The 25,406-nt window shown below is 43.5% G+C and overlaps 1 protein-coding gene across 1 annotated transcript in view; it reads left to right on the forward strand.

Moving 5' to 3' along the window:
- SEC14L5 (SEC14 like lipid binding 5) overlaps window positions 1-25,406 on the forward strand; it is a 112,906-nt gene that overhangs the window by 38,387 nt on the left and 49,113 nt on the right. The window contains 2 exon segments of the mRNA XM_070761698.1: window positions 20,644-20,793; window positions 20,911-21,042. Of these exon segments, the coding sequence (XP_070617799.1) occupies window positions 20,644-20,793; window positions 20,911-21,042 (282 nt within the window).

Genomic DNA, 25,406 nt, shown 5'->3' on the forward strand with positions numbered 1-25,406 from the left:
AAATGCTATTTCTAATGCTATTGCTTGCTTGCTTGCTTGTTTATTTATTTATTTATTTATTGTTTATTTGTTTATTTTGTCCAGTACACAATAATATACAATGAAGCTTATAGAGATATAGTAGAGAAGATATATGGGATATAGGAGAGACAATAGGACAGGGGATGGAAGGCACACTAGTGCACTTATGAAGGCCCCTTACTGACCTCTTAGGAATCTGGAGAGGTCAACTGTAGCTAGTCTAAGGGTAAAGTGTTGGGGGTTTGGGGATGACACTACAGAGTCCGGTAATGAGTTCCACGCTTCGACAACTCAATTACTAAAGTCGTTTTTTTTACAGTCCAGTTTGGAGCGGTTAATATTAAGCTTGAATCTGTTGTGTGCTCTTGTGTTGTTGTGGTTGAAACTGAAGTAGTCTTTGATAGGCAGGACATTGCAGCATCTTGTGGGCAACTTAGATTATGTTTAAGGCGTTCTAAGCTTTCAAGACCCAGGATTGTAAGTCTAGTTTCGTAGGGAACTCTGTTTCGGGTAGAGGAGTGAAGGCTCTTCTGGAGAAGTATCGTTGGACATTTTTGAGGGTGTTAATTTTTTTAATGAAGGGACATGGTGGCTAAGATGCTGAATTTGTCGATCGAAAGGTTGGCAGTTCAGTGGTTCAAATCCCTAGAGCCCCATAACTGAGTGAGCTCCCATTCTCAACTTCTGTCCCAGCTTCTGCCAAACTAGCAGTTCGAAGGCACATAAAAAATACAAGTGGAAGAATAGGGACCACCTTGGTGGGAAGGTAACAGCGCTCTGTGCACCTTCGGCATTTAGTCATGCCAGCCACATGACCACGGAGAACACCTAGGGACAGCACTGGCTGTTCGGCTTTGAAACGGAGATGAGCACCACCCCCTAGAGTCGGGAACAACTAGAACTTTTACCTTTACCTTAGTTTCACAAAAAGAAAAACTTGGGTGATACTATAGCAGTGTTTCAATATTTGAGGTGGGGATGCCCCAAAGAAGAGGGAGTCAAACTATTCTCCAAAGCGCCTGAAGGCAGGACAAGAAGCAATGGGTGGAAACTAATCAAGGAAAAAAGCAATCTGGAATTAAGGAGGAATTTCATGACAGCTAGAACAATTATTTAGTGGGACAAGTTGCCTTTGGGAATTGTGAGTGCTCCAACACTCCAGAGTTTCCTGCTTGAGTAGTGGGTCGAATTAGAAGACCTCCAAGGTCCCTTTCCAACTCTGTTATTCTAGTCCAGGGGTCTGCAACCTTAAATGCTCAAAGAGCCATTTGGACCCATTGCCAACAGAAAAAAAAAACCATCAAGAGCCACAAAACCTGGGTGGGTGTGGCCAACTCGACCTCACTCACTCACTCCCACCCAGTCACATGACCCCGCCCCTTTACCACTACCCATCTGGTCATTAAGACAGACAACTGGTTGTTAAAACCACCGGAAGCTACAAAACCCTTTTACCCCCCTCTCCCTTTCTCCCCCCCTCTCTCTGCCCCCTCTCTCCCCATCCCTCTCTTATAATAATAATAATTTATTAGATTTTTAAGCTGCCCCTCTCCAAGGACTCAGAGCGGCTCACAACAAACAATGCACTATACAAATCCAATATTAAAAACAATATTTAAAACCCTTATTGAGAACAATCATGCAATCCAAACAAATCATATGTAAAGCGGAACAGCCGAGGGGTATATCAATTTCCTCATTCCTGGCAACATAGGTGGGTTTTCAAGGGTTTACGAAAGGCAAGGAGGGTGGGGGTGGTCCTAATCCCTGGGGGGAGTCCATTCCAGAGGGCTGGGGCCACCACAGAGAAGGCTCTTCCCCTGGATTCTGCAAGACAACACTGTTTCATCGACGGGATCCGGAGAAGGCCAACTCCGTGGGACCTAATCGGTCACTGGGATTCGTGCGGCAGAAGGCGGTCCCGAAGGTATTCTGGTCCGATGCCATGTAGGGCTTTATAGGTCATTACCAACACTTTGAATTGTGACTGGAAACTGATCGGCAGCCAGTGTTATCTCTCTATGTATCTCTCTGTTGCTTTCCCCAACTCTCTCTCCCCCTCTCCTCAAATGGTATAGGACAGTGATGGTGAACTTTTTTTGGTTCACGTGCCAAATGGGTGTGGGGGTGTGCTAGCATGCATACACGTGCCCACACTCCTTCCCTCCCCCTCCCGTGCATGCGTACCCAGTGTGCTGCCCTCCCTTGCGCATAGGCACAGCCCTTTCTGAAGCCTGGTAGGTGAAAAAAAATGCCCTAAGTTTGAAAAAATGGACTTCTGGTTTGCCCATGCTGTTTTTTGTACTCTGGGGCTTCAGGAAGCTTTCCAGAACCCTTCAGAGTGCAAAAACCAGCACAATGGCAAACTGGAAGTGCGTTTTTCCAAACGTCTGGTTTGTCCATTGGGGGATTTTTATTTTTTATTTTGCCTTCCGGGCCTTCAGAGAAGCTTTCCTGAAGCGTCCAGAGGACGAAGCTTTCCCAAGGCTGAAAATTAGCTGGCTAGTGCGTGCATGCACGCTGGAGCTGAAGATTAAGATTTAAGATTTATTAGATTTGTATGCCGTCCCTCTTCGAAGACTCGGGGCGGCTCACAACAACAACAATACAATACATAGAATACAAATCCAATAAAGTTAAAAAACAAGATTTAAAACCCATAGATATTAAAAGCAATTATACTGCACAATCACACCATTCTCATATATTACAGTCAGGAAAAAAGGTGGTGGTGGGGGAAGAGATAATTATTCCCTCCATGCCTGACAACATAGATAGATCTTCAACATCTTGTGGAAGGCGGGAAGCGTAGGGGCATGGCAAAGTCTCACATGCCCTCCAATATGGCTCTGTATGCCACCTGTGGCACATGTACCATACATTTGCCATCACGGCTATCAGATCTCCTGCTTGAGCAGCAGGCTGGACTAGAAGACCTTCTCTTCTCTTCTTGTCTCTTCTCTTCTCTTGTCTTCTTGTCTCTTCTCGTCTACATGCATGACAGCGCTTTCCCCCTTCCCTGCCTTTATGTTCCAGAGTTTGCATTTTTGCAACTGATTTTTGAAAATTTCTGAAACAGAACAGCATCAGGCAGATGAAGCCGTGAGTAGCTGATGAAACTGTACACTTGATCTCAGCAACCCTGGTACTTGTCAAATTCCTAAGCAGTTTTGCAAACATCTGCAATGAACATGACAGTTTCTGGTTTCGGTATCTACTGTTGCTGCTTGGGGTGTCTTTCCTATCTGTATGTGGAAGTATAAAAAATTCTAACTTGGATTATGAACTTGAATTTTTTACGTGTGTGTGTGTGTGTGTGTGTGTGTGTGAGTGTGTAACATGTTTTTGCTGAATTTGAAAATTAAGGGAAACTAGGATAGATCTATTTAGGTCTTGTTCTGGCCTCATCAACTAGCCATACCCTCACTGGGATTTGAACTTCGACAGAAAAAAACGTGTGTGTGTGCAAAGGCCAGAAACAAAACAATAACCCCAGCAATTGCATTTCTGTAATGAAGTTGACCTTATCACTGAATTGTTGCCCTGTTGTCTGTGATACCATTTCTTCCCTCTTAGCGAATATTTTTGAGGGGGAGAGGAGATGAATTATCCTGTAGATGGACTCCCCGGGGGGGGGGGGAGGGAAACATCATTTGGGAGAACTCTAGAACCAATCAAAGATAGGGAAAGGGGGAAAAGAAGTTTTGAGTCTTTTTTTCCGAAGACTCTACTGCTACTTTCAAAAATAGAGAATGTCTCTAGAGAAAAGGAGGAGGAGGTGGCAATAACAACAACAACAACAACAACAATAATAATAATAATAATAATAATAATTTATTAGATTTGTATGCCACCCCTCTCCAAAGACTCGGAGCGGCTCATAACAACAGTGAACAATGTAACAAATCCAATACTTTAAAACTATCTAAAAACCCTTATCATTAAAATAACCACACAATTCAATCATACCATACATAAACCATATTAGCAAGGGGATACATTGGTGGCCCCATGCCTGGTGACATAGGTGGGTTTTCAGCAACTTACGAAAGGTGAGGAGGGTAGGGGTGGTTCTTATCTCCGGGGGAGTTGATTCCAGAGGCCGGGACCGCCACAGAGAAGGCTCTTCCCCTGGGGCCCACCAGACAACATTGTTTAGTCGACAGAACCCGGAGAAGGCCAACTCTGTGGGACCTTATCAATCACTGGGATTCATGCAGCAGAAGACGGTCCTGAAGGTATTCTGGTCCGCTGCCATGTAGGGCTTTATAGGTCATTACCAATACTTTGAATTGTGACCAGAAACTGATCGGCAGCCAGTGCAGGCCACAGAGTGTTGACAAGACTTGGGCGTATCTGGGAAAGCCCACGATTCCTCTCGCAGCCGCATTCTGCATGATCCAAATTTTCCAAACACTCTTCAGAGGTAGAGAGCGCTGCAGTAGTCGAACCTTGAGGTGATGAGGGCTTGAGTGAGGTTTTCTTGCAGGCATTTCATCACCCAACCAGTAACATCACCAGTACTAGAAGGGAGTGGAGAGGAGGAGGAGGAAGAGGAGGAGGAAGAGGATGTTTTCTTGCAGACATTTCATTACCAAACTAGATAACATCATCAGTGCGAGAAGAAATGTGGGTTTTGGGGATAAGAGGAACAATAGGAGGAGAAGGAAGAGTAGGAGGAGGAAGTGGAAGTGGAAGTGGTGGTTGAGGTTTTCTTGCAGGAATTTCATTACCTCGCCAGGTAACATCAGGAGTAAAGTTTGTTGTTCATTTCTATGCTCATGGCTTGCCCTGTTCAATGGTCTTTGTGATCCCTTGATTAGGCTGTCCTTTACTGGTAGCTTGTTTGTCTGTATCGAGAGTTCTTTGTTTTGGGTATTGTTTACTCAACTGAATTTCTCCTTTGTTAACTTGGTGTGATAAAACGGAGCTTGGCACACTTGACTTTTTACAGTGTCATCCAGGCTCTATTGACAGGCACCTTTAATTTTGCTCTTGAATCCTGGCTATTTCCTAAGAAAACAATGGGATTGGCAGCCATTCTCCACCCACCAAAGTTAACCAGAAGCCACCTCTGCTTATTTGCTGACCTGGCAAAATTCTTGCCCTATGCTTTTCATCTTCCTCTTTCATTCTCTTGAAAAAAAATGTATGTCATTGCTGGAAGGAAGCCATTGCAATCCGTAATTGCAAAAAAAAAACAACCCACGGTCTCTTCGGTCCTTCTTTGTTCTGTTGTTATTGTTGGGGAAAAAAAGAAAGAAACAGCTGTTTTGCTGAAAAACTGGATTAAATGCTTCTTTTGCAGCCTGGCCCGTTCAGTCCTCTTCTGGAGAAACTTCCCATTTCACATGTCCAGAGCTGTAACATAGGAGACCTAACGGTGCACTTGCCGGCTTAGAGAGAGCAACGACTTTCAAAAACGAGGGCATTTTTTGGGCCAAGGGAGCCTGAAGCTTTTGTTGCCAAGGACCGAGGGAAGGCTGCAGCCCTCGAGACCGGTTCTGTTTATAGCTCAGCTGAGGAACGCCGCCGAGGCTCTTCTGGAATCTGCTTTCAGCCGTAACCTTCTCCTCCGGGTTAGTGGTTACAGCTAGGTCATCTGTGCAATGCACGCTCCCTTCCAGCTGGTTCACATGAGGTCTCCGCTTGTCAAGCCAGCCTGCTGTGAGAACCTTGAGCATGTTTGCCTGCTTCCTTTTGACGGAGATTGGGCGGCATGTGGTACTGGTGTAGGATTCCACTGGTAATCCTTGATTTTGCAATCGGCAATGGAGCCCAATGTTTTTGTGGTTAAGCAAGACAGTCGTTAAGTGAGCTTTGCTCTGGGTTTTGACTACCTTGTCGCAGTTGTGAAGTGAATCTGTCAGCGTCCCAATAAACATCCAAGAAATGAATCAGACTGCAAATCTTGGCTTTCTTCCAAGTTCCAGCTTATTAATAGAGCCATGTGGGATATGAACTGTGGTCAAACCGATACTAAATTCCCCTACTGTTCTCTACCCAGGTTAAGGTTCATCCCTTGTCCCCGCATCCACAAGTTCATCACGTGGACCACTCCGATTCTCTCTTTAAAAAAAAAAAATTGGATATATACATTAAAAAAGAAGAACAAAAGAACAAAAGCAATACATATATTATACATTATCACAGATGTAATCAACATATGTGGGGAAGATAGGGGGAGGACAAAATGACAGAGAGAAGACAGAGGGAAATGGAAGAGAAAGAAAAAGTAGAAAGGAGGGAAGGAGGGAAGGAGAGAAGAGGAGGAGAAAAGAAAAAAGGAAAAAGAAAAGGAATAAAAAAGGAAAAGGAAAGTGAAAAAAGGAGAGAGAAGAAGAAAGAGACCAGCGTTGATGCTGGGGCTTCAATACTATACAGCCTATAGTTCAAATATGTAGGTGGTATAAATTTCCCTATGGTTTTAATTGTACACAATGGCGTATTAGTAATTTAAGGGTTTGTTCACTCAATTTATTTAAAGTCCAGAGATTGTATCGATCGGTGTCTACTGTAGGTCATATCAGATGCAATGATATAATTCGTTTCATGAGTTATTAATTTTACAAGATGTTTTCGTTGGATAGTCTTCTTGATGGGTAATTTTTAAGTATTTTCTTTGTTTTAACCAATAGTACCATTTATTCCAGGCCTTTGAGAAATCTGTCTCATCCCTATTTTGAAGTTCCATTGTTAATTTTGACATTTCAGCACATTCCGTTATTTTAATCAAAAGGGATAAGGTGGTTGGTCTGATTCTCTCAACATCCACACTCCTCCCTGTACTTCTGGATGGTGCTGAACAAAGGATGACCTTGAATCTTCTGGAAGGAATTTGTTGTGCCTAGTATCTTTTCCCCTTATGCAACCACAGTACTATTCTACTTGTGTCAGGCCAAAGTCTCTAACTCAAAACGAAGGCTTCATGCTGGCAGTATCACTGCAGTTGTGACAAAGTGAATCCTGCTTCCCAGTGGACTCTACTTGTCGAAAAGTCGCTAACGAGGATCGTGTGACCGTGGGAGAGCGCAGCCGTTATAAATATGAGTCCGTTGCCAAGCGACTGGATTTTGAGGGGGTCCTTGGTGTTCTCTCAGTGTGCTTGTTTCCTTGCAGGCCTTTCAATCACCCTAACCCAGTGATGGCGAACCTATGGCACAGGTGCCACAGGTGGCCATATCTGCTGGCACGTGAGCCGTTGCACTCCCTCATCTCCACTGTGCATATGTGTGGCTGGCACCGAGGCTCTGGGAGGGCGTTTTTGGCTTCCAGAGAGCCTCTGGAGGGATGGGGGAGGGCATTGTTACCCTCTCCCAGCTCCAGGGAAGCCTTTGGAGCCTGGGGAGGGAAAAACACGAGCCTACTGGGTCCACCACAAGTTGGGAAACAGGCCACTTCTGGCCTCCCGAGGGCCTCTGGGGGGTGGGGGAAGATGTTTTCGCCCTCCCCAGGCATTGAATTATGGGTGTGGGCACTTGTGCATGCACGATAGCGCGCACACACGCTCTTTCAGGCACCCAAGGAAAAAAAGGTTCACCATCACTGCCCTAACCCAATTAACCAATGGAACAGGTTGCCTCCAGAAATTGTGGGCGTTTTATTACTGGAGGTTTTTAATAAGAGACTGGACAGCCTCTTATCTGAGATGGTATAGGTCAAGGGTAGGCAAAGTTGGCTCTTCTATGATATGTGAACTTCAACTCCCAGAATTCCTGACTAGCATGATTGGCTCAGGAATTCTGGGAGTTGAAGTCCACAAGTCATGGAAGAGCCAACTTTGCCTACCCCAGGCATAGGTTCTCCTGCTTGAGCAGGGGGCTGGACTAGAAGACCTCCAAGGTCCCTTCCAGTTCTGTTCTATTCTGAACATCATCATCACTAGCACTGATATTACCCACCCTGTTTCCCTGAAAATAAGACCCCACTGGAAAATAAGCCCTAGCATGATTTATTTTAGGATACTTATAAATAAAATAATAAGCCCCTGTTAAGATTGTCAGCCAAATGGACACATATAGTAACTGTATTATCCCCAAAATAAGACCTAACTGGGAAAGACAGCGAATCATTTTTGGATCATGTGCCAAAGGTGTGTGTGTGTGTGTTTGTGTGTGTGTTAGCATGCATGCACATGCTCACACTCATTCCCTCCACCACACATGCATGTAAGCCCCCCCCCTGTGCTGCCCCTGTGCATGCACCTAATCCCACCATCCCCGCGCATGCACACAAGCCTCACTGAAGCCTGGGTGAAAAAATGGCCAAACAGGCAAACCAGAAGTTCGGAAAAATGGATTTCCGGTTTGCCCGTTGTGCTGTTTTTCTCCCTCTTGGAGGCTTGAGGAAAGCCTCTGGAGCTTGGGGAAGGCAAAAAACTGGCCTCTCAGAAGTCAGCAAACCGGCTGAAAATCAGTTGGCTGGCAGAAGGTGCGCACGCATGCGCAGTGGAGCTGACCTGGGCATGGCTTATGTGCTGGGAGAAATGGTTCTGCAGTTGCCCTGAGAACTCAGAGAGGGGCGGGATATAAAACCAAACAATAACAACAACAACATGATCAATAACAACAACAACAACAATAACATGCTGGTACTTGTGCCATAAGTTCGCCATCATTGTTCTGGATGATTTTATTCAAAAAGAGATTGTGTGAAATAAAGCCAAGCAACAATATCTTTTAAAATTCAGGAAAAAAACTTAAGGAAGGAATCTGATATTATGTTGGTGGGCATGTCAGTCTTTACCTAGATAGAATATTTGTTTTTGTTTTGTCATTGGCTAGGTGCCAAGTGGATCAGTTGGATATATTTTATTTTATATATTTCCTTTTTTATGTGTGTTTGTAATTGTTTGCTAGGAGTCAAGAAGACCAAGTGGATATTTTGGTTGTTTAGACATGGGGAGTTAAGATGAGTTTATAGAAAAGCAGCCATGACGTAGGAATATTTGTGGTCGTGGGAATTTTCGACCAACTTGTTTTAATGAGAAGGAGCCAGAGAAAGGGACAATCTTGAATAGCTGTTGGATTTTTTTCCTGTTCCAAAGATTACACATAAGGAAACTTTACCCTTGTTTTTATCTGCTAAATTTTGTCCAAGATAAATGTAAAAATGTACACCTAAAACATACCCAGGGTGACATTTTGGTATCCATTCAGAATAAGAGAGTAAAAGAATAATAGACTTTGAAGGGACCTTGGAGGTCTTCTAGTCCAACCCCTGCACAAGCAGGAGACCCTATACCAGGGGTGCAAACTCAATTTCATTGAGGGACGCATCAGGGTTGTGTTTCAAGGGCTGGTGGGCTAGATTTAAGCCAGATCTGGCCCACGGGCCTTGAGATTCACAGCCCTGCCTTATACCATTTCACACAAATAGTTGTCCGGTCTCCTAACCCACAGCTTCTGGAGGCAAGTTGTTCCACTGGTTTATTGTTTGTTTGTTTATTCGATTTTTATGCCGCCCTTCTCCTTAGAATCAAGGCGGCTTACGACATGTTAGCAATAGCACTTTTTAACAGAGCCAGCCTATTGCCCCCACAATCTGGGTCCTCATTTGACCCACCTCAGAAGGATGGAAGGCTGAATCAACCTTGAGCCGGTGATGAGATTTGAACCGCTGATCTGCAGATCTAGCAGTCAGCTTCAGTGGCCTGCAGTACAGCACTCTACCTGCTGCGCCACCCTGGCTCTTCTGTTAGGAAATGTCCCACGGCTATTCGGTCATAATTCAGGTGCTTGCCATGTATTTATGACAGTCAAGCTGCGCCAGGGATGTGTGATCACTTTGCAACCTTCTCAGCTGGCTTCCCATAAGCAAAGTCAATGGAAAGAGCCAGGATTGCTTTATGATCGCACGATTCATTTAACGACTGCAGCGATTTGCTGAACGGCTGTGATACAAAATTTGTAAAATTGGACTCAAATGTTTTGCATTTCAGCAACAACCACAAATAGCCTCTCTAAAGCTATTTCATTTTTATGTATCTCAATTCACAATTCATTTAAAAACGGAACTTCAATTTTCTCTATTTCAATTGTAATTAATGCATTTATTAATTAATTTATCAAATTTCTAGGCCGCCCTTCTCCAGGGGACATTTCTTTACAAATGACATCTGTGTTTTTTATTTTTGCTGTCTGTGTAGACACGAGAGCCCATGCATCATTAAATGTCATTTAATCCCTAGCAGAGATGTTGTGTTACAAACAGGCTGTGTTAAATGTCAAGTCAGCTGTTCGCTGTTTGGTTTGTCCTCCGTTGCTGCGCTGTGGAATGGTCAGATGTGGCAGTCATTAAAAAAAATTCAAAGAAGCAACCTTTTGCAGCACAAATTAGCAACGCGTACCCCAAACATTGTGTGTTTTTTAAAGGTTAAGCATCATTTAGCTGAGATGGGGTGGGGGTTATAGTAGTGTGATGATGATGAATGAGGAATGAATAAATAAATGCTTCTCTCTCTCTCTCTCTCTCTCTCTCTCTCTAACTCTCTCTCTGTGTGTGTGTGTGTATGTCTCATGTGCCCCCCATCTCTCTCTCTGTATGCTTGTATGTGTGTGTGTATCTCTCTGTGTGTGTTTCATCTCTCTCTCTGTATCTCTCATGTGCATTTGTGTTTGTGTGTGTGTGTCTGTGTGTGTCTGTGTGTGTATGCCTTGTGTGTGTGTGTGTCTCCTCTCTCTCTCTCTGTATGTTTCATCTCTCTCTGTATGTCTTGTGTGTATTTGTGTCTCTGTGTGTGTGTGTGTGTGTCTCTCTCTCTCTCTTTGTGTATGCCTTGTGTGTGTGTCCCTCTGTGTGTGTGTGTGTGTGTTTGTTTGTGTGTGTGTGTCGTCTCTCTCTGTATGTTTCATCTCTCTTTGTATGTCATGTGTGTTTGTGTTTGTGTCTCTGTGTATGTGTATCTCTCTCTCTGTGTGTGTTTGCCTTGTGTGTTTGTGTCCCTCTGTGTGTGTGTGTGTTTGTGTGTATGTCTCGTGTGTGTGTGTGTGTCTCACTGTGCATGTTTCATCTCTCTCTCTCTCTGTATGTCTCGCGTGTCTGGATTTGTGTCTCTGGGTTTATGTATCGTGTGTGTGTCTGTTTCTTTCTCCCTCTCTCTATATATGTCTCTCTGTGTGTGTATTTCTCGTGTGTGTGTATGTCTCGTGTGTGTTTGTGTCTCTGGGTGTATGTATGTCTCGTGTGTGTTTGTGTCTCTGGGTGTATGTATCGTGTGTGTGTCTGTCTTTCTCTCTCTCTGTGTAGTGAGGTTGGCATTCTGCCCAAATCAGCAGTTTTTCATCATTTTATCTGAGGAGGCCTTGGTTGTTGCCTTCAATTGAGTCTCCTACAGCAACCTGCTTTCTGGATCAGCTGATTTTCCATTGTCCAAACATTAAGAAATGCAGTTGCAAGCTTCCTGTATTATTTATTGATTTTAAGAGCCTTTTGGGAACTAGAACATCACTTTTTTCCTTTATGGAGATTCTCCGTCATCCAACTCAGGGTTGTGCCAACAGTGTTTTTTCAAGAGGCAACTGGACTTCCTTGAAAATGTTTTGCTTCTCATCCAAGAAGCTTCTTCAGTTCTTCAGAATTGAGGAAAAGAAGCTTCTCGGATGAGAAGTAAAATGTTTTTAAGGGAAAAAAATAAAATCCCAAGAAAATCCAGTTGCCTTTTGGAAAAGCACTTTTGGGGATGTCACCAGGTACAAATAACTAAGAGCATTTCTTGAGTTCAAAACACAGAAGAGTTTATGATTGTGACCTGGGATATAAGAATCTCTAGAAGGCAGTTCATGGTGAGTGTCAGGCCGAAGCCATCGTTTTGAGTTGGAGACTTTGGCCTGCCACAAGTAGAAGAGTACTGTGGGAATTGGGGATGGGTGGTTGCATGGGAAGGAAAAATACTAACCAAAACACAGTCCTTCCAGGGACTCAAGGTCATCTTTTGTTCAGCACCAGCTGGAAGTACAGGGGAGGATCATGAACATTGAGAGAACTGGAGTGGTCCATGTAATGGGCAGTAATGGGAACCCGTCCCTGATGCACACGATCCCCCCCCCCACTCCCCCATTTCCAGTAGGCCTGTTTTTCACGCTTCCCAAGCTCCTTAGGCTTTCTTGCAGCCTGGGGGAGGCGAAAACACCCTCTATCATCCCCCCCAGAGGCCCTATGGAGACTGAAAACACCCTCCCAGACCCTCCACACGAGCCAAAAATCAACTGGCTATCGTGCACATGCGTGCTGGAGCTGACCTGGGGCAACAGCTTGCGTGCGGCAGATATGGCTGTGTGTGCCACCTGTGGCATCACGGGTATAGAGTTTCCTGCCTGAACAGGGGGTTGGACTAGAAGACCTCCAACGTCCCTTCCAACTCTTATTATTCTCTTATTCTGACTCACGGGGTAAGACTGAACAAAGACTGTCTTCCTAAGAATCTTTCTGGGCCACTGATTTTCAGTTTGAACAAAAGGCAGGTTAGGAAATCGTCGTAGCTCGTGTGGACAGTGACTTTAAAAGATATTTGTACTTGACCCGGAACCATGTTGAACTGACATGATCTCGGGGTGTGTGTGCGCGTGTATTTAATTGCTTCTGGCTTAACACTTGGATATTCTTGTGCCTTGGAAGGCCGGGTGCTGATATTTATGGCCTTCAAAGCACAGGATATGTTGCATAATCTCTTTGTCAAGGTCATCGGTTGAAGTGAGCTGTGCTGAAATGGGGTGGGTATGAGGTGGAAATCAGTGGAGAAACATCTATGGTTCTTCCCCCTCTTCTCTTTCTCACATTTATGGTCAAAACTGGTACTTAGTGCATTGTGTCTTCTTGACACTCACATACCTGTAAGGTAATGACCCAGCGGCTTAGGATAGCAATAGCAATAGCAATAGAATTTATTTATTTATTTATTTGTCAAACAAGTATAGTATTATAGTACATATTAACATAACATAACATAAGTAGAATGTAGTAATAGAAAGGATAATAAGTCAGTAGGACAGGGACATTAGGCACAAAAGTGCACTTATGCACGCCCCTTACAGACCTCTTAGAAAAGGGGAGAAGTCAATTGTAGATAATGTAAGGTTGAAGATTTTGGGGTTGGGGGAAGCAACAACAAAGTCAGGTAATGAGTTCCAGGCGGTGACCACTCTATTGCTGAAATTGTATTTTCTACAGTCAAGTTTGGAGCGATTTACATTCAGTTTATATCTATTACGTGCTCGTGTGTTGTTGTTGTTAAAGGTGAAATAGTCCCTGATGGAGTACATTATGATGTATGATTTTATGAACAACAGTTAAATCAGTTCGGAGACGACGTAGTTGTAAATTTTCTAGATTTAGTATTTGAAGTCTGGAGGAGTAGGGTAATTTGTTACGTGAGGAGGAGTGAAGGACTCTTCTTGTGATTTCTGGACTCCTTCGATTGTATTAATATCTGATATGCAGTGTGGATTCCACACAGGTGAGCTATATTCTAGAATAGGTCTTACAAATGTTTTGTATGCTCTGGTTAATAAATCAGTGTTTCTAGAGAAGAAGCTACATAAGATTAGGTTTACAATTCTTAATGCTTTTTTGGCAATGCTGTTACAGTGGGCTCTAGCACTTAGGTCATTGGAAATGAGTACTCCAAGGTCTTTGACTGAGTGAGGGTCCTCTGTGAGTTCAGTTTTATCAAGTATGTATTTAGTATTCGGTTTCTTTTTACCAATGTGTAGGATGGAGCATTTGTTGGTAGAGATTTGAAGTTGCCAATTGTTAGACCATTCAGCTACATGGTCAAGGTCCTTTTGAAGAGTAGAAGTATTGTCAGTGGTATTAAATAGTTTAACATCATCAGCAAAGAGAACACAATTGCTTGTGATATTGTCACAGAGATCATTTATGTAGAGTATAAAGAGAGTAGGTCCTAAAACACTGCCTTGTGGGACACCACTGTTAACTGGAGCAGGATTAGATATAGCATTACCTATTTTGACCACTTGTTTGTTGTCTGTTGGACAGGAATGCTGAAATCCAATCATGCAGAGGTCCAGAGATGCCATAGGATTTTAGTTTCAGAAGAAGTTTGTCATGAACTACTGAGTCAAGGACTGCAAATGTCTGTATAGATTGTATCTATTGATCTACCCTAATCAAGTTGGGTAGCCCATATGTTTTTACAGTGTAAGAGTTCCTGAAACCGAATTGTTTGTTGGAAAGTAGGTTATTGGTTTCAAGATGAAGTGTAATGGATTGGTTTATGATGGATTCCATGACTTTGCAAGTGACATAAGTCGGGGAGATTGGTCTATAGTTTTCAATGTTGCTTGGATCACCTTTTTTGAAAATAGGGATGACTGTGGCTAGAGACCAGAGTTTAGGTAGGGAGCTAGTTGTAGAAGATATTTTGAAAATTATGGTTAGGGGTTCCGCCAGGGTTGAGGAGAGCTTTTTAAAGAAGTATGTGCATAGTCCTTCTGGTCCGATAGAAAGGGAAGGTTTTAGGTTGTGTAATGATTTTTTAACATTTTCCTCTGTAAATTCAATTTGTGTAAGATCATTGAACTTAGTTGAGTTGCGACTAGGAAATGCTTGGCATGAGCCCTTGCTATTAACAAAGACAGAGCTAAAGAAGGTGTTAAAGAGGTTAATTGTTTCATTGTTATACTCTTTATCATTAGGTCCTTTAAGGGGTGCGATGGATCTAGAGTCTTTGAGTTTATTGTTTACAAAGTTATAGAAGGCACGAGTTGATTTTGTAGGTAGGAGGTTTTCTTCTTGATTAATGTGATAGTTGGTACATTCAGTCTTTATTTGATGACATAAATTCTTATAGCGGTTTTTAAAGTTTGCAACATGGCCTGTTTTATTTTTATGCCAGAGTAATCTTGTTTGGATTGTAGCTTTCTTATTTTTATGGGTAATTTATTTTTCTTGGTTTTGGTGAATATTAGATGTACATATGCTGTAATTTTATGACTCTTTGGATTTCGAGCAAAAATATATTGTAATAGTCAACTACAGTGATACAGCGGGAGAATATTGTGGTCCAGTCAAGAAATGAGAGATAAGATTCTATGTTTTCATAGTTGGCCTTTTAAAAGTTGAAATTGGTTGTCTTGTTCTTGGGGTTGTTTATTTGATAAAGTACATTGAGACAAAAGTCGATTGTGTTATGGTCGCTGTTAGAAAGGGGTTCTCTTACTTTGAGTCCATAAATTGACTGTAAACTGTTGCAGAAGATGAGGTCTAGGCAGTTGTTGAGTCTGGTGTTGTCTGTAACTAGTTGCACTAGTCCTAGACTAGTGATAGCTTTGTAGAGGGTTGAGTGGATGGGTTCAGTTGTACATTCTTTCAGCGACCAGTTAATATGTGGTAGGTTTAAATCGCCAAGAAATATAAGAGGATGTTGGTAGGAGGTTGCCCACGTTAGTAGTGTGGTTAGCTTGTTCGCATGTGAGATGTCGTAGTCAGGGGCTCTGTAACATAGGAGGAAGCAGAGTGTGGTGACTGATGTTAGTTCACATATGATAGTTTCTGGAACGTAAAGATCTTGTTTAACTTGGATTTCCTTTAGGTTGAGTGATTTTTTATAGAAGATTGCAACTCCACCTCCTCTTCAGATTTCACGGTCAGATCGGAAAATGTGGTAGTCATTAATTGTAATAATGGAGTTGGGGATACGTTTAACCATGTTTCACATATAAATATGATGTCGTATTTGGTGGTTTTTAGTAAGGTAACGAGCTCGGGTATTTTGTTAGCAATGCTTCTTAAATTTATTAGCTTACATTTAATGTTAGAAGTGATTGATGATGAGGAAGTAAGGGGCGTGCATCCCTAGTCTTGGTTGATTGGGAGTTGGTCTTGGTTGGAGGTGGGTAGGTAGTTATGGTGGATTTGAGCAATAGTTATTGGAGGGTTGAGGTTGTAATTGGAGGTGGGTAGATAGTTAGGATGGATTTGAGCTATAGTTGTTTGAGGCTTGAGGTTTATGGTGGATTGTTCTTGGTTGATGGAGGGTTGTTCTTGGTTGATGGAGAGATTTATGCTGGGATGGTTTTGGATGATGGAGTTTGGAGGGTTGGATGGTGGGATATGGGTCTTGGCTCGGTAGTCAATGTATAGGTTGGTTTGTCCTTGATCTTGATGCTTTTTAAGTTCAGCACGAAGTTCACGGGATTGTATTCATTGTAATATGGATAGTTCCGGTCTTGCACGAAGTTTTTTGGGGTTAGAGTCATTTTGGTTGATGGAGTTTATAGTGTTGATGAATTTACCTTTGCTAATTTCATTTTTGCAAACGACTCTGCAAAATTGAGGTGCTGCCGAGCCATCTCTGTATTTGAACTCATGGCCGTCTCTGGACACTGCAATGATTTTGTCCGTAGGGAATATTGGTGCAATGATATTGCGAATTTTATTGATATCAGGTTCATTAGTGGTTTCTAGTCCAAATAGGATGGCATTATTACATTTTTGTTCTCTTTCAAGGGTGTCTTTGATTAGTAGAGATATGTTATTTGGGTGGTTGGTGTGTTGATGAGGAGGTGGTTGATGTGGTTGATCATATGGTGGTGGTGGTGGATGATGGGTTATTGGTTGAGGGTTTTGTTGTTGTATTGAAGTGTGATTTAGGTCTATTGAATTTCTTTCTGCCTGTGTTGTGATTTTATTGTCCAAGGATATGAAGCATGCTTGTATTCGTGCTTCAATACGGGCTTCCATAGATTCAATGTAATCTTTTTGTGTAGATAAGGTTGATTCAAGATTGAGAAATTTATTGGACATGGTGATCAGTTCGTTAAGTTGGGTAGATAAAAGCTTTTTGAAGGAAATTGGTTATATTTTTGTTTATTTCCAGGCAGGTGTTATGGGCGTAGTTTAGGCATATCTGGCATTTGTTGTATTCTTCTATATCATAGATGGATTTACTGCATTTGTAACAAATGTTATCTTTGTTAGAGGTATCATCCATTTGAAGGTGCTTGCATGTGGGTTTTTTTTATTTTTTTGTTTGGCATGGTTAATTTAGACTTATATACTGCTTCACAGTGCTTTACAGCCCTCTCTAAGCAGTTTACAAAGAGTAAGCATCTTGCCCCCAACAATCTGGGTCCTCATTTTACCAACCTTGGAAGGATGGAAGGCTGAGTCAACCTTGAGCCCTGTAAGAATCAAACTGCTGGCAGTTGGCGGATGCGAAGCAATAGCACTTAGACTTATATATTGCTTCACAATGCTTTACATCCCTCTCTGAGCAATTTATAGAGTCAGCCTATTGCCCCCAACAATCTGGGTCCTCATTTTACCAATCTTAGAAGGATGGAAGGTCAACCTTGAGCCTACTGAGATTCGATCTTCCAAATTGCTGGCAGCCGGTGATCAGCAGAAGTAGCTTGTAGTGCTGCACTCTAACCACTGCATCTTTAAAGGATGCTGTGATTTTTTTCCACATTCCTTTAGATGAAACCTGAGCATCTTTAATTGTATGCTGAAAAGGCAGGCAGTACCAAGAGGCAGTGGATTACGTAACAGCAATGGTCCCTGAACTGAAGAATCCGTTAAATGAAATAAGCCCCAGTTGTATTTGTTTGGGTTGAAATCCTGACCTTAATGGAAATTTACACACGTATTTTTGTGGCATTTATATATCATGGCCCTATTTAGCAAAATGAAATTCAGTGTAGAGAAAAGTGAAGTCTTACATTGAGGTAAGGAAAAACCCAAAGTACACCTACCAGTGGTGGGTTTCAATTTTTTTTTACTATCGGTTCTGTGAGTGTGGCTTTGTGGGTGTGGCAAAGGAAGGATACTGTAAAACATCCATTCCCTCCTCACTCCAGTGCAAATGCCTCCCGATCAGCTGGAACTGGGTGGCAGAGGATAGATTGTGGCATGGCCAGTCAGAGGTGGTATTTACCGGTTCTCTGAACTACTCAAAAGTTCTGCTACCAGTTCTCCAGAACTGGTCAGAACCTGCTGAAACCCACCTGTGGCACATAAAGTAGACTTGGAGAAACCACGCTTAAGAGCAGGAACTGTGAGAGGGTGTTGTGTATACTCTTGTTCAGTTTAGGGATTTTTCTGATTCTGATTCAGAAAGTGGTTATGAATTAGTAGTAGGGCCTGATTTAGAGGCAGAAGAAGTAGGAGACCAACCATAGGACATTTCTATGGGTTCAGATTCAAGTAAAGGAGAAGCAGGTGCTAGATGCGTAAATCCTTATTTCAGACTCTTGCAGAGGCGAAGAGAGCAAATGTCAGGGAAGGAATATTAAGGAGAGGAATGGGCTAATTAATTAAGTAATTAATTTGTCATGTCCAGGTGTCAGTGGAAGAGAAGAGTTGAGTCTGCCGTTTAGAAATATGGAGGTTTTTTCAAGTAGCTCTGAATGTAAGCTATGCCTTGTTTGCTTTTAATTGCAGCTTTTATGACTCTGAGCTAACTTTGACTAGCCATAAATCTTAGAATGACTTGTGGAATGTTTTAATGATTTTGATGTTGCCTTGCATAACAAAGTTTAAAATAAGAGATTAGCGCTGCGTGCCAAGATGATTCAGTGTGGAACAAAATAAAGAAAAATAAAGATGATGTGCATTTAGCAATCCTTTATTCCAATTATCAATGGCCTTAGCCAGAGACCAGAACAGAGGGGTATTGCAGTTTTAATGGACAACCAATTAAATATGAACTAATGGTGTGTGGCGGCAGTCGAAAAAGCCAATGCAATCCTAAATTGCTTTAATAGAAGGATAGAATCAAGATCGATATACTAATTCCACTCTGCAAAGCTTTAGTAAGACTACACCTAGAATCCTGCATCCAGTTTTGGTCACCACAATATAAAAAAAAATGTTGAGACCCTAGAAAGAGTGCAGAGAAAAACAGCCAGGATGATGAGGGGACTGGAGGCTAAAACATACAATGAATGGTTGCGGGAACTGGGTAGGGTTAGTCTAAGAAAGGGAGGCATGATAGCAATCTTCCAATTATCTGAGGGGCTGCCACAGAGAAGAGGAGACCAAGCTATTTTCCAAAGCACCCGAAGGCCAAAGAAGGAACAATGGATAGAAACTGAACAAGCAGAGATTCAACCTGGAAATAAGGAGGAATTTTCTAACAGTGAGAGCAATCAACCAGTGGAACAGAAGGTGCCTTCAGAACTTGTGGTAACTTCATCACTGGAAGCTTTCAAGAAGAGACTGGATTGCAACCTGTCAGAAATGGTGTAGGGTCTGCTTGGTGGGGGGTGGGGGTGGACTACATGACCTCAAAGGCCCCTTCCAACTCTGTTACTGTAATATTTGTTAATTCATTGTGTTAAGTATCCCCTTCCCATTTGCATATCTAAGACATGTGAGAGCACCCCAGGAATTAGCACTGTTTTAGAAATAACATCCTAGGTAGTCTTGACTTACAACAGTCCATTTAATGACAATTCAGTGTTAGAATGGCACTGAAAAACGTCACTTATGATCATTTTCCACAGTTACAACCTTTGCAGCATCCCCATGATCACCTGATCAAAATTCAGATACTTGGCCACTTGGTCATATTTTTGTTTTTTAATTTTTTTTAATTTTACAAATGTGACATACAAGACAAGGGAAAAAAACACATTAAAACATATATATACAACATTTGGTCATATTTTTGACCGTTGCTGTGTCCCGAGGTCAAGTGATCTCCTTTTGTAACCTGCTGCCAATTCAAGTCCATGGGGAAGCCACTGCGGTGATTCGTTTATCAGTTCTGGCTCTTTCTTTCTTTCTTTCTTTCTTCCTTTCTTCCTTCCTTCCTTTCTTTTTCCTTTCTTTCCTTCCTTCTCTCTCTCTTCCTCTCTTCCTCTCTCTTTCTTTCTCTTCTTCTCTCCCTTTTTCTTTCTTTCTTTCTTTCCATTTAATTCAGTTTAGTACTAGAACCCAATGAAATATAAATGTTAAAAAGATGTATCTTGAAAGGTCAGTGTTTAGGCCACCTAATGATAGAAGTACAGCATCATTTATCATGAGGAAAATCAAATACTGGACCAGTATATGTCCTTAGCTTACAGCCAGTCACTATATGATCTATAGTTTTGAAAGTGGACCTCACAGTCCCACTGTGAGGAGGATACTATGCCTGATCTAGGAGATCTGAGATCCTGTTAGGAGACCTAAGAGAAATGTGAGAGCATGTAATTATCGGTAGTGCTGTTTTAGAAATAAGAGTTATTACATCCAAGTCATGTTTGTGTGGATAATAGAACATCCATCTTTCAGGTGCTGAAAATTGGTCTTCCAAAGCCATTTGTTACAGATATGCAGACCCTTTTCTGGGATCCAGGAGTACCTTTTTGGTTCTCCTCTGCTGAGAAATGCCCCCCCCCCCCTTTTGAGGGATGGGGGCTCCACAGTGCTAATGTCTGTCTATCATGCTGCTAATTTACTGTCTTGCAGATTTTGAGGCCTGTGACCTCAAAACAAAAATAAAACCTCCCCGAGTGTGTTACTATCTCTTCTCAGATGGATTTGAAATGACAGATAGTTTGAATTTGTAGTAGGCAATATTTTACAGGCATAGAAATGTACATTTAAGCAATTGCAGCCTAAAACAATGGTCCTCCCTCCCTCCCTTCTTTCCTTCCTTTCTTCCTTCCTTCCCAGGCTTACGAAAAACGTTTTCCAACCTGCCCCGAGATCCCAGTTTTTCTGGGGAGTGAGATCCTTCGCGAATCCAAGAGTGAAGATGGAGCCATTCATATCCTTGAAAGGAGTTGCAAATTGAATGTGGATGCCCCTCGGCTACTCAAGAAAGTAAGGACTGTAGTGTATTTCTTCTAACAGTCCTTGCCTTAAACTCTTCCCAAATCCTTTGCTCTTCCTTTGCCTGTTTGGATGCTCCTCTTACTTTTTTCTCTTGTTTCTTTCCAGATTGCTGGGGTAGAATATGTCTTTTTCATACAGAAAAATACAGTGAACTGGAGGGAAAGAACCCTTGTGATTGAAGCCCATAATGAGACCTTTGCCAACCGTGTCATTGTCCTGGAAACATGCAACTACTCGGTCAGTAATCCAGCTGAGAGATTTCTCTGATCCTGTGCAAAGGACGAGGGGCTGGTTTCCATTTTTTAAATTTATTTATATATTACCGTGTTTCCCCGATAGTAAGACCATGTCTTACTTTCTTTTTACCCCCAAAAGCCCCACTATGTCTTACTTTCGGGGTATGTTTTACATTACCATCCCCGGAAGCGAGCCAGTTTATGCCCTGGAAACCAGCTACTCTTCCAGCCAAGGCACCTTTTGAGCGGCGTTGCAAAAACAAAACAAAACACATCTTACGTCTCCCCTTCCCCCAACCCCGGCCTTTTTCACACAACCCGACCTCTTTCTTTCTCCTTCTCCGGCAGATCGAGCACGCGAAGAGGCACCTCTCACCTTCCGCCGCTGCTGGCCGCCCGCCCTCTTTCGCCCAGCGCCGCTTGAAAGGACACCCCCCCTTGGCTTCTGCGATATGCCGGAGAGCCAGAGAAGGGGGCGTCCGGACCTCCCCACCCTCAGCAGAAGCCAAGGGGGGGGGGGGGGTCCTTTCAAGCGGCGCTGGGCGAAAGAGGGTGGGCGGCCAGCAGCAGAAGGCGAGAGGTGCCCCCTTCTCCGGCTCTCTGGCATATCGAAGAGTCACCTCTCACCTTCTGCCGCTGCTGGCCGCCCTCTTTCGCCCAGCGTCGCTTCGGAAGCCGCCGAACGCCGTCAGGGAGGTGCTTGGCGAGCGGAGAGGCGGTCACCAAGCGCCCCCCTGATGGCATTCGGCGGCTTCCGAAGCGACGCTGGGCGAAAGAGGGCGGCCAGCAGCGGCGGAAGGTGAGAGGTGACTCTTCGCGCGCTCGATCTGCCGGAGAGCCGGAGAAGGAGGCACCTCTCGCCTTCTGCTGCTGGCCGCCCGCCCTTTCGCCCAACGCCGCTTGAAAGGCCCCCCCCCCCCTTGGCTTCTGAGATATGCAGGAGAGCCGGAGAAGGGGGCGTCCGGACCTCCCCACCCTCAGCAGAAGCCGAGGGGGGGGGGGGTCCTTTCAAGCGGCGCTGGGCGAAAGAGGGTGGGCGGCCAGCAGCAGAACGCGAGAGGTGCCCCCTTCTCCGGCTCTCCGGCATATCGAAGAGGCACCTCTCACCTTCCGCCGCTGCTGGCCGCCCTCTTTCGCCCAGCGTCGCTTCGGAAGCCGCCGAACGCCGTCAGGGGGGTGCTTGGCGAGCGGCACTTGGCGAACGGAGAGGCGGTCGCCAAGCGCCCCCCTGACGGCGTTTGGTGGCTTCCGAAGCGACGCTAGGCGAAAGAGGGCGGCCAGCAGCGGCGGAAGGTGAGAGATGCCTCTTCGCGCGCTCGATCTGCCGGAGAGCCGGAGAAGGAGGCACCTCTCGCCTTCTGCTGCTGGCTGCCCGCCCTCTTTCGCCCAACGCCGCTTGAAAGGAACCCCCCCTTGGCTTCTGCTGGGGGTGGGGGGGTCTGGACGCCCCCTTCTCCGGCTCTCCGGCATATCGTACCGTGTTTCCCCGAAAGTAAGACATATGTCTTACTTTCGGGGTATGGCTTATTTTAGCCGACCCCCCTGAAACCCCCCATATGTCTTACAATCGGGGGGGTCTTACTATCGGGGAAACACGGTAGATTTGTATGCCGCCCCTCTCCGAAGACTCGGGGCGGCTCACAGCACACAATATAAAACAGTGCATACAGAGACAAATCTAATTAATTAAAAACTATGTAATCTAAAAAACCCAATATATTAAAAATCAATCAAACAAATTCAAATCGCAGCCATACATTACAATTATTGGGCAGGGGAGTCTAGATCTAATTGCCCCAGGCCTGGCGACATAAGTGAGTCTTAAGACTCTTGTGGAAGGCAAGGAGGGTGGGGGCAGTGCGAATCTCTGGGGGAGCTAATTTCAGAGGGCGGGGGTCCCCACAGAGAAGGCTCTTCCCCTTGGCTCTGCCAAGCGACATTGTCTGGTTGACGGGACCTGTGGGACCTAATCGGTCGCTGGGATTCACACGCCAGAAGGCAGTCCCGCAAGTAATCTGGCCCGATGCCATGTAGGGCTTTGTAGGTCATTACCAACACTTTAAATTGCATCCGGCAACCAATGCAATCCGCGGAGTGCTGGAGAGACATGGGCATGTCTGGGGAGGCCCATGACCGCTCGCATGGCTGCATTTTGCACAATTTTGTCAGTTTTTATAATGGATATCCTTGCAATTCTCCCTCTTCTTCTTCCACCTCCTCCTCCTCCTCCTCCTTCTCCTCCTCACTATCACCATCATTTGAAGGACATCAGCCAAACTTTAAATAGCAATCTTCAGAGGTCTCAACAATGCTTTTTTCAAAAGGCATCTGGATTGTTGTTGTTTTTTCTTGAGAAAGAATATTGTGATTTGTTCTTTACTAACTGATAAAATTTCTTAGATAAGAAATCTTTCTTCTCCTCTTTCTCTTTCCCCTTCTCCTTTCCCTTTCCCTTCTCCTCCTGAAAAAAACAATCCAATTGCCTTTTGAAAAAAAATAACGTATTTGAGATATCTTGGATGACTGAGAACCAATATTGATAATCTTCAAAGGAAAATGGTGTTTGCTGCTATTTATAAGTTTGGATGGATTGTTAGATCTCCCGGTCACATCATACCATCTATTTCTTCTTATAATTCCATCCTACAAACTCTTCCAATGAAGCTGTTTTGTTTTATTTTATTTTATTATTTGCTCCAAACCCACCCACCACCAATTTATCTAAGGATGCTTGTAAACTTGTCTTTGGGTCAGCAGGTGACTGCCTTTGTCTGCCCCTGACATTTAAGAAGCGATCAAGACAATAAAATACCATTTTTATGCTGGGTCGACAAAAGTCCAGATTGAGTTACTGACATGCTTTATTGCTCCCTACTGAAAAATGCAGCTTAATATGAAAGCTAAGATGCTTGGTAATAAGTGCTATTTTGAATGACCCCAGCTGCAGAAACCCACATCCTTAACATGTCGGATCTTGAAACTGTTCTGCCGGGCTCTATAGTATGACCCTTCCGAAAATTCAAGGGTAAAAAATTCAGACACACACACACTTGAAAATTCAAAAACAATATTTTGTATCACAAAATTGAAAACAAACAAAGCACCCTTTTTGTATGGCAAAGTGCACTATTCCCAAAACAAACTTGTAAGCTGTAAAAACCCGTTAAGCAGTCCTTAAGTACTTAGCTAGCAGCTGTGAAGAAACGTCACAGCCCTCCTTCTTCAACGAGTTGAAACACACACGCTTTGCTCTGCCTTGGTTTCAAAGTCTTGAAAAATCAAGAGAGTCCTGAAAGAGCAAGTCACGGTCCAAACCAGTACAATCAGATAATCTCCACACTGCAAGGCCAGCATGCTGCCAATTTAACAGCAGCCCTAATCAATGTGCTCGGTGAGGAATTCAGAACTTTTTTGGACAGGCATTTAAACTAGGTAAAGGGGACAGAGATGTACCAGATGTGGAGGATTTCTGTCCCCGACCAATGAGGATAAATCAGTTTTTGGAAGCTTATGAAAAGGGAGCTGTAAATAAAACAGATGTAGTTGTTGATGATAAGGGGCAAACTAATAATGAAAATAATGTTCTTCGGGTAATGTACACAAATGCTCGAAGCTTGAGCAACAAGCTCTGTGAGTTAATGGCCATAATATCTAGAGATAATTTGGATCTGGTTGCCATAACTGAGACATGGTTTAAGGATTCTAATGAATGGGAAATATCCATACCAGGATATACACTGTATAGGAAGGATAGAATAGAGAGAAGGGGAGGTGGAGTAGCCATTTATGTTAAAGAAAGTCTAAAAACAATACTAATTCAAAATACATGTAAAGATCTGGAAACCCTCTGGATTTGCATGCAAAATAAAGACGGTTCTGTCATTAGAATTGGGGTGATCTATAGGCCTCCAGGGCAATCTGAGGAACATGACAACAAGATGGTGGATGAGATTACCCTAATGGCAGTAAAGGGAGATATTGTGGTTATGGGTGATTTCAACATGCCTGACTGGAATATCCCCAGTGCCCTTACATGCAAAAGTAAGAATATAGTAGAGGCCTTTACAGGAGCAGCTATGGCACAGCTAGTTAAGACACCAACTAGAGGGGAGAATATTCTAGATTTAGTTTTTACCAATGGGAATCGGGTTTCAGAGGTCAAGGTGGGAGAAAATTTAGGTTGCAGTGACCATCTATGTTTGTGGTTTGATGTAAAAACTGATGGTGAGCAATCCTATACTGCAACCAAAGTATTGGATTTCAGAAAAACAAATTTTAATGCAATGGGGGAATATTTAAATAATGAATTAAAGGGGAGGGACAAAATGGCAGGAGCAAGCACCCAGTGGACTGTATTAAAAAAGG

Source organism: Erythrolamprus reginae, chromosome 9 (genome assembly GCF_031021105.1).
Source record: "Erythrolamprus reginae isolate rEryReg1 chromosome 9, rEryReg1.hap1, whole genome shotgun sequence".
In the NCBI taxonomy this organism is placed as follows: domain Eukaryota; kingdom Metazoa; phylum Chordata; class Lepidosauria; order Squamata; family Dipsadidae; genus Erythrolamprus; species Erythrolamprus reginae.